General features: G+C 36.5%; 1 protein-coding gene across 1 annotated transcript in view; it reads right to left on the bottom strand.

The window, feature by feature from the left end:
• Positions 1-10177, bottom strand: part of Phlpp1 (PH domain and leucine rich repeat protein phosphatase 1) — a gene marked incomplete at its 5' end in the record, with an annotated part of 167591 nt that overhangs the window by 84275 nt on the left and 73139 nt on the right. Inside the window, 2 exons of the mRNA XM_013018896.1 lie at positions 2828-2953; positions 9090-9286. Of these exons, the coding sequence (XP_012874350.1) occupies positions 2828-2953; positions 9090-9286 (323 nt within the window). The remainder of the gene's footprint in view (positions 1-2827; positions 2954-9089; positions 9287-10177) is intronic.

Raw genomic sequence — 10177 nt, 5'->3', positions numbered from 1 at the left:
AAGGGAAGGGAAGGGAAGGGAAGGAAAGGAAAGGAAAGGAAAGGGAAGGGAAGGGAAGGGAAGGGAAGGGAAGGAAAGTGGGAGGGAAGGAAAGAGGGAATTTACCTATCTCTTATGCTTTGTATTTCTAGTCTTTTTTGGGAACAAAAGCCTTCAAGCCCAAAACTGTATTTTGCTAGTTTAAATGAGTATTATGGCTTTTAGCTTAGGCTTCAATCTACCCAGTAATGCAAAGTAATATCTAGATGCTATTCTTCATTTCTTCCTTTCCTTTTCATTGTCTATATAGTAATATAGTAATCTATCAGTAATGCTGTCACTCAATCTCTATTATATCCATATCTATATTTGCCTGCATTGCAAAGCCACCCTCACTTCATGCCTGGATAAGCCACAAGAACTGTAAAAGGCCAGGCCATGCTGGTTATATTCTTGCTGTCTATAATCTAGTTACCATACATGTCAGATTATTCAACTGAACAAGAAAGCTCTTTTTAACGGCGTGCCATTATATTAATAATAAAATCTAAACTTTTTACTTTGTTCTGTAATAGCAGACCCCTGACTACTTTGATTTTCTACCCTGTTATGGCCATTGCCATCTTAGGGCCTTCCTATCTTTACCTCTGTCTGGAAAGCTTGTCTTACCACATCTTCAAATAATCACATTCTTCCTTCACCCAAGTCACACTTAAACGTCTGCTCCTCTGAAAGATGTAGCCTGCTGTCCCCATTGTTCTATCACCCTGTACGTTATGATTATTTGTTTGTTTATTTCTTGTCTGTTTACTTGCTGATCATTTGTCTCTCCCAGGGTAACTTCTATCTAGTGATGGGGAATGGAAGCTGTTTTTCGCTTGTTTATTTCCTGGGGAAATAAAACCGTCTTGACTAATAGAAGGTGCTTGGTAGATGTTTCATGGATTGAGTAAGTTAGCAATTATGTTCATGTTTAACATACAAAACTATGAGTATGTGTTGAAACTGTTTCAAATGATCTGCTGTAGTATGTTTTTTCATTTGTGAACATTCTTACTTATATCTTTATCCATGCTTAAAAATCCAGACCTCTGACTTAACTTCAGAAAGAATATGAAGCAGCTGACAACTACTCTAAAATGCATTACTCTGTGTTTGGTCTGAAAGATCAGCACATCCCCTCACTGGGCATTCTCCAAGACACCTCACCAGTATTCCTGAAAAATCTCATAACCATAAAAAACAGAAAGACTAAAATCCTGTCACAGATCATAGGACATAAGGGAGATACAATGACCAGATGCCATGTGGTACCTTGGATTAGAAACTGGAACCAAAAGGGGACTATGGAACAACCAGTGGGCCACAAAGGCAGCCTAGAAGAGAGTCCAGAGGAATGCACGAGAAATATCTGCGTTTCCGATTTTGAAAAATGTTTCAGAACAATATGTTTAGGAAACTTAATGTGTGACATATGGAAACTATACTCTGCAAACTTTTCTTCACATAAAAAATTTCCAACATATCTAAATAAGAAGATTACTTTAAAAATTCACTATCTCAGTATAGCAAGCAATTTACTATACTTTGATTAATGCAGTGTTAGCAAATGATTTCCTTTGGACCTACGTGACTACTTAATTATATATATATATATATATATATATATATATATATATAAAACAAATATATATAACTATATATATAACAACACAATAAAAAGCACAATCACTTAGATATAAAAAGCATATTATTTAATACTTGTCTTTCATATTTGCAATCACAAAGTAACTGTAAAGCAACTAGACAGATGTACTGATCTATCACATTAATCCCACATGAAAGTCTGAAGACAAAGTGTTGCCTTTCCCATTTTTACCTGTAGGGGTGCTGAATTACACAGACAGAGCCTCCCTTTGTCTATTAGGTTAGAAAATCTAAGTGCAATCAATCAAAACCCTGCCCATGGCCTTCTCCAGGAAAGGGAGAAACTAATGCTCCTAAATGATATAACATCACCATGGAACAGTTTTTAATCTGATAATTCAAACGTAGTGTTGCAAAAAGACTTTCTAGACATACTCTAGCTTTCTGTTAAATGTTTTAAAAAGTTATTTTTTATTCATTCACTGGCAAGTAATTATATCACACAGCAAATATGACTCACACTAAACTTGAATAACAAATTGGACTCTAGATTCAAAACCATAAAAGTAAATTGTGTCTTCATGGTCCTAGAGGTTGCATCATTTCAAAAACATATCCAAAATCAAAGTGCTAGAGCAGCAGTCACTCCAAACATCACATGACACGCAAAACACCTTTTTCACACAATCCCAAAAAAAACCCAGCATTTACCATCATATTTATAATGTTGCTCCGGTTTCTACTACGCATACAAAGATACATAATTTAATGAGACAGGGTCAGTTCATATAATCAGGGGAATCTGAAAATAAGGTCAAAATAAGGTGAATGGTACACTAACAGCTTAAAAGGGATATGGCACAAGATTAGACTATATGAAAATATAGTGACAGGAAAGTGGGAAATTTGTAATAATTCTCTGGGTATTCTGTGGTCTTGTGTTCTACTCTGGGATAGTCCCTTTACATATTCTTAATCACATTTTTAATCTCAAGATGTATTGATCTACCCACTAAATTTAAGTAAAAAGACTAAATAAAATCAATTTTTAGTAAGCTGTTTTTCAGTTACAGTTTACAAAAACTAAAACTTCCTTATCATTGGTTGTATCTGGGAAAACAAAGTATAGATAGATATGTTTTGTATACAGCTATGGGTGAAACAGAAAAAAAATCTTGATTTATGTGTGAGTGCTGCTTACCTTGGAGACTTGTCTCAGCCACCTTAAATACTCAGTGAAAGTATCAAAGCAAATGTAGTATGTCTGGCTTTGAGGTCCAGAGGAGCTAAATGCTAAACAGTGCTGGTGCTTCTTCACTTCTTCTACCTAAAAAACAAAGAGAGGAAAAAACAGTAAGAGAACAGAACCACTAACGTATTTCCCGAACTATACCTTGGATCAGTAAGCACACAAAGATCTGTACCTTTCTCCCATAGTCTTCCTTACTTGTAACAGCTAAGTTCCTGCAGCTGACCAACCAATGTGAGTTACAAGGAAACAAAAAAAGAAGCAAGGGGGGGGGGCCCGCGGGGGAGTTTTCATTAGATTCTTCCCAGCAGTGAAAAATCTTTTCTTCCTGTTTAAAAGTGGTACAGACTTCTTATTTCTCTATACCCTCACAATAAAACTTTCGGGCCCTTACTTCCTTCTTAGGAAGATATTTACTTATGGGACTAAGTTCTTTTTAAAGAGACTTACTTCTTTTTAAAGTTTTTAAAACTTTAATGGGAAAATAGTCAAAATAATCAAATGTACACTCCCAGGAGGAAATATCTAAACAATAAAGTAACATATTATCCTCTTGTATTTCCCTTACAAAGATGACCATAAGACAAGTCATATAGAACATATAAAATCAAAGCCAATTAAGTTAGAAATCGATCCTATATACTTAGAAAATTAATAACATTTCTAAATAACATACATCTAAAGTACTATAGTTCCAAACATCTCACAGGTTAAAATGATTATGACCTAAAATTATAACCTAAAACAAATTATAACTTAAAAAAATTTTAAACTATACAATCATGAAATATTACACAAGGAAGTCTGTGGAATACAACAAAAGCAGATACAGAAGGAAATTTGTACATTATAAAAACACTGGAAAAGAAAGCAGAACTTAATATGCTTTGAATGAGATTTTAGAATTTGGGGGTGAAAAAAAAATCAAGGCCAAAAACTGAATAAATCCAGGACTGAATGGAAGTGATGTTTATAAAAACAGAAATGGCTGACATGAGATACGAACATACACAGAGAACATTAACCAAACAAAATTCAGACTCACTACAAAGGCTAGTAATATTTTCTGGCAGGTATTTTCAAGAAAAAAAAAAAGGCACATAAATGATACAACAAAAACAAGAACAGGGCTACTGCGTCACTCAAGAGTATAAACCACTTTGTGTGTATGTGTGTGTGTGTGTGTGTTTACCAACGATTAACCAAGTGAGTACCAAAATTTTCTTTCACAAAAACAATCAGGCCCATATGATTTTACAGGGTGAGTTTTACCAGTTTCCAGAAAAAGATCATTCCAAGTTTGTGTAAGCACTCATCAAAGAAAAATTTTAAAACATAATAATACCTAACCCAGGCCAGTATAACCAAAACCAGATCAAACGACTAACAGAAAGGAAAGTTAGAGGCAACCTCAGTTATAAAAACTTATCTAATGAAACTTCTTCCGATATGAAATCAGAATCCAGCAGCAGATGGGGCCTGGTGACATGCATCAGTAATCCCAGCTAGCCCACAGGCAGGACCAGAGCATCATGGTTTGAGGCCAGTCAGGGCAAAAAGTGTGGCCATGTTATAAAATGGACCAAGCGTTGTAGCACATGCCTGTAATTCCAGCTACATTTGGAGGTGAAGTAAGACATTTGAACCAACACTGGAAAAATGTACAAGATTTTATATGAAAACCAATTTGATTTTATATGAAAAGCAAAAGGGCTGGGGATATAGCTCACTGACCTAGATAGCACAAGGATTGTAGTGCAATCCCAGCATAGCTACAAACAAAACAATAACAAAGAAAAAAATACACCAAAACCAACTTAAATTTACCTCAGATAAGGAAAGTCAGCTTACCATTATTAGCACTATAAAGCCATTAGTTGCCTTAAAATCTTTGATAAGAGTCTGTAACAAAAGGCAAGACAAAAAAAAGAACAAGAAGAAAACTGTCCTTATTTGAATATGTATGATTAGCTACGTAATAATTTCAAAGAATCTGTGGGAATGATATTAGGTGGTGAAGGGTGCATGTGTTACCTTCAATGTGGTAATGGTTTAATGACCATATCTAGTATCAAATTGTGCTCACTGGACTTCAGAGCTATCAAACTCATGCCAATGTGCCATCTAGGGAAACCTGCCTAGCAACTACAGAGCAGAGTTTGATTCCTGATATCAAAAAATATTTACTATTTCGCTAAAGTACTGCTACACAGAAAAACAAGAATCCTTATAAAGTGAGTCCAAAATGGCACAACAACCTTACAAAACAATTAAGTATCATCCTGTAAAAATAAAGACACATATGCCCCACAGCTCAGTAACTACACTTGCTTTAAAATCTTTGATAAGAGTCTGTAACAAGGGGCTGGGAAGGTGGCTCAGTGGTAGAGCGCTTGCCTTGCATGCCTGAGGCCCTGGGTTTGATTCCTCAGCACCACATAAGCAAAAAGAAAAAAGCCGGAAGTGGCGTGTGGCTCAAGTGGTAGAGCGCTACCTTGAGCTGAAGAGCTGAGGGACAGTGCCCAGGCCCAGAGTTCAGGCCCCATGACTGGACCCAAAAAAAAAAAAGAGTCTGTAACAAAAGGCAAGACAAAAAAAGAACAAGAAGAAAACTGTCCTTATTTGAATATGTAAGATTAGCTACATAACAATGTCAAACAATCCATCTAAGAACAATTTCAAAGAATTTACCCAAGAACTGCATTCTCAAGGAGGTAACTACAGGGCCTGGGGCTGAGTGCTCTTCATTGTCTACTGAAGCATGTAATCTTTTGTGTGATATCTGCCTCTTGTGCACTATCTTCTTCACCCCATTTCCTAGACCTTTACAAAGGGTCACCACTCTGACAGAGTGGCATGTGTCACTTTTCCATCTCAATCTACAAAAGCCAGTGAATGGAACTCTAGTTATCTCTTCCCCTGCCATATTTCACAAATGTTAAATTACAAAAGAAGGAGCCTCTATGAGTCTTGTCCCTCCCTCCACAAGGTGTAAAAATGGAAACATCCACCCTTCCTGACAATGCCACCCATTCATAGTGGAGTGAGAAATAATTACAACACAACAAGATTTGAGAGGTTTTGTTGCCATGGTATAGCAAGCCTGAATTAAATGTTAACTGTAATCTTTTGACCATCAAAACACTCCCACATATTGCCAAATGTCCCTCAGGCACAGTAATTCTATTGCCAACAATTGCCCTAAAAAAATACTTGCATACCAGGAGACATTATCACCAAAAGATTATGCCAACAGCACTGCTTATGACAACAAAATCCTGGAAGCAACCCATCAGCAGGAAAATTACTTAAAAAACTAGAAATTATGGAATGTTTACATAGTAGAACATTGTACAGAAATAAAAACCACATAAAATGAAATCTTATTGTAAAACAATACTGGGTTAAAAAATCATTTTGATACAGTCCAAAAGCTAATTTCAAAAAAAATGAATTGAAATTATGGCCACCCATTCTTGGACAGTGGTTACCTCCAGAGTTAGGACAAACAACAGGACAGATGAAAAGAGAACACAGGCAGAAAGACATTGGCACTACTACAATTCCCAATTGACTGGGAGAGCTTAACAGTTACTCAATTTATTTGCTCAATTATAAAACATAGTCAAATGTATTTTAATAATGTATCAAAATTCTATGTTAAATTCCAAGTCAAATTAACTATAGCATAGCTGCACCATAAGATATAACTTTATTAAATAAATATTTTTCACAATCAAATTGTAAAAGAGCTTTACTTAATAAAGACATTTATTATTTGAAAATGGAATTACCACCATACTCCAGTGATATATGAATTTGACAACATAGCAATTATTGTTATAGTTTTGACCCACGTAGCTTTACCTTAATTCTAGCTCTTCCATATATATAAATTTAAAAGGGGAAAGAAAAAGCAAAACTTCCATTTACTGTTTTTCCTTTAACAATGGGAAAAAAGTAACAGACAAACACTAATGAAAGTTCAGATTACAAAAAAGTGAATTATTCCTTCCCTAACTGGGTCAACAGGTTTTAAAGGCTCAGTATTTCAATGTACTCAATTATTTTTAAAGGCATAATGCAAAACAGGTTTTACAAGGTTTGCTAGTGAAAAAAGGAAGCTATTAACTTTCAATTCACTCAATAGAAGAAGTCTATCCAATAACAGGCCTGGGAAACAGGACAGGGCTCCAGTACTGAATGAAAATGCTAATTATAACTGGATTTTTCTGACCTCACCTGAACATTCCACATGCTTTCCTGTCTTGGTCTCTCTCAACATGACAAAAATCTTTCTCACCATCTCCTTAATTTGTCAGCAGATTCTTTACCCTTCAAGTTCTATCATTAATTGCTACTCTTTCATTATAAAATCTTCCCCCTCAAATGCAATCTCTCCTTCCATTAATCTGCCATAGTACTGTTCTCTTTTCTGTACCTCACTTACAGCAGATACTGCTGTAGTTCTCCTTCATCTCCTGACATGAACTTATAAACTAAGATGGTAAGTTATGCACGTTGGTATTTTGGAGGTACCTTGCACAATGCCTTCCCTAAGAGATACTTAATAGCTATACTACATTTGCCTATAAAAACACTTATCATCATAGAGAAGAGATTGATGATGGAATAACATACCATCAAACATTAAAATATGTATTTAAGAAAATGGCTTAAAATAGAACTGATGATGATTTTTCAGTAATTCATCCAAAAGACAAGTAACTAATTAGTCTACATCACTGATTCTTAATGCTCATGCAAAAGTTAAGAAGCAGTGGGGATTGGCAGAGTAAGAGAAGGGGCGACACTGTCCAAAAAGAAATGCACTCATTACTCAACTTATGTAAGTGTACATCCCCTTTAGAATACCAATTAAAAATCTTTAAAAAGATAAGTAATGGGGATGGGATGGGGAAAGATAGGGGGAACAATGGAAGGAGTAATATTAAGATGCATTGTACTCACCATCTTGTGGAATTGAAAACCCTTTGTACACTACTTAATTTTTTTAAAGAGGCAATGGCTTTAACATGAAAGCCTAAAATAGATCTAAATGTGCATTCCTCTAGTCTATTTGTGAAGATGATCAAGTATTAGCCTTCTTAGGATAGACTATTCAATAGTACAGGGGAAAACAACCAATATAGACTACTCACAAGAAGAGACTAGTTTAAAATTAGGAATAATGAGCTTGCTACATAGTAGCTGAACAACAAAACAATTGTTACTATACAGAGCCAGACTTATTTTCATTATCCATCCCTAGAACCAAGTTAAAACTTAAACAAAAATTGACTTCTTATTTTTCCTCTTATTACACTGCTATTTTCTTTTTTTTTACTGTGCAACTACTGTACAGAGGAGTTACAATTACATGGGCAAGATAATGAGTACATTTCTTATCAAGCATTGTAGCCTCCTCCTTTGTTTCCCCTTACCATCCCTTCCCATCCTCCCCCTGCCCCCCTACACTGCTATTTTCTTTCCCCTTCCAACTTGTTTCCTCACCTACTCCCTTCCTATTTATTAGCAGATCATATCATTCAAAAATTCAAGACATATTGACATATAACTGTGATCATGCTATCCTACTACCAAGACTTTGTTATTTTAAAAATCTGACAAAGACATTGTTTTCCCAACCAGTCTGGTTCTTTCTATTTTATAAATAATAGGCATAAGATAGTCAACTTGTCCAAAATATCTGTTGGGTATACCTGAAATCAGTAACATTTCCAGTTAAGATGTATGACCAGCCACAGTACTAATTATTGCACTGCTCAGTAAACATAAATAAACAGAGCTAAGGAGTAAAATGTGATGAAAGTCTTGGATGCTAGTAGCTTTAAGCTATTTGAATGTTCCTAAGATCCTGTCCAGGGATCAGTATTCTGTACTACAAAGTACATGTTCACAGTTACCAAGGAATGTCAACATGCATTGAATTTATCATCTACAGTCTAAAATAAAACAGTGAAAGTCTATCTGATCCCTATTCATCCTAGTTCGTAAACTGCAGCATATACTAATAAAGTCAAGATCATCAAGATGTCCGGTGGGCTAATGTCACTGTTATTTTCTGCAACTTCATTAACCAACAATACCCACTGGTAGACCACACCTTAAATGAGTCAAAACCATCTACTACTTAGTACAGAAATGGCTCAATGCAAATATCTTTTATTATTTGGGGGGGGGCTAAACTTACTTTTCCACCAATTAATGGCAGAACATGCATCTTTCCAGTCAGGCTGTCTTTCACAGATGATACAATCAAGCAGGTTCCACACAGGATAACTTGGCGTCGTGTCCACCGGTTCACTGGTAACTGCATTTTGCCTTTGCGAACATTGTACATTCCTGAGAGCTGAATACGTTCAGAACTACCAGTGCTGTGAGGCTTTCCTAAAAACAAACACAAGTACACAGGTTATTCTTTTTTTTTTTTTTGTCTGTCATAGGGCTTGAACAGGGCGCTGTCCCTGCACTCTTCAGCTCAAGGCAAGCGCTCTACCTTTTGAGCCACAGCCCCACTTCTGGTTTTCTAGTGGTATATTGGAGATAAGAGCCTCACAGAGTTTCCTGCCCGGGCTGGCTTTGAACCATGATCCTTAGATCTCAACCTCCTGAGTAGCTAGGATTATAGGCGTGAGCCACTGGCGCCGGCTACGTTATTCTTTTAAATGAGCTTTTCCCCCCTCCTCCTCTGCATACCAGATAAATCAGCTGGGCAGTAGTCTAACAATAGTGAAACAATGTATAACTGAGAAACAGCTGCAGAAATATGATAAGAACTACCATATTTATTCTGCTGGTGTATTTTAATATCAGGTGGTAAACAGCCTTTTCTTAAAAGTCAAGGAAAAGACCACATTAACTCCTGTTTTTGTTAAAATCATATTTCTATTATCTTTTTTTTTTTGGTCGGCATAGGGCTTGAACTCTGGGTCTGGGCGCTGTCCCTGAGCTCTTCAGCTCAAGGTGCGTGCTCTACCATTTGAACCACTGTGCCACTTCCAGTTTTCTGGTGGTTAATTGAAGATAAGCGTCTCAGGGACTTTCCTGCCCGAACTGGCTTTGAACCGAGATCCTCAGATCTCAGCCTCCTGAGTAGCTAGGATTACAGGTGTGAACAACCAGCACCCGGCCATATTTCTATTTTTTTATTTTGGGTCCGGTTGTGGGGCCTGAACTCTGAGCCTGGGCGCTGTCCCTCAGCTCTTCAGCTCAAGGCTAGCACTCTACCACTTGAGCCACAGCGCCACTTCCGGCTTTTTTCTTTTTGCTTATGTGGTG

This window comes from Dipodomys ordii, unplaced genomic scaffold (assembly GCF_000151885.1).
Source record: "Dipodomys ordii isolate 6190 unplaced genomic scaffold, Dord_2.0 Scaffold43, whole genome shotgun sequence".
Classification (NCBI taxonomy): Eukaryota; Metazoa; Chordata; class Mammalia; order Rodentia; family Heteromyidae; genus Dipodomys; species Dipodomys ordii.
Note: the sequence above shows the minus strand (reverse complement) of the source record. Positions and strands in the feature narration are given on the sequence as shown.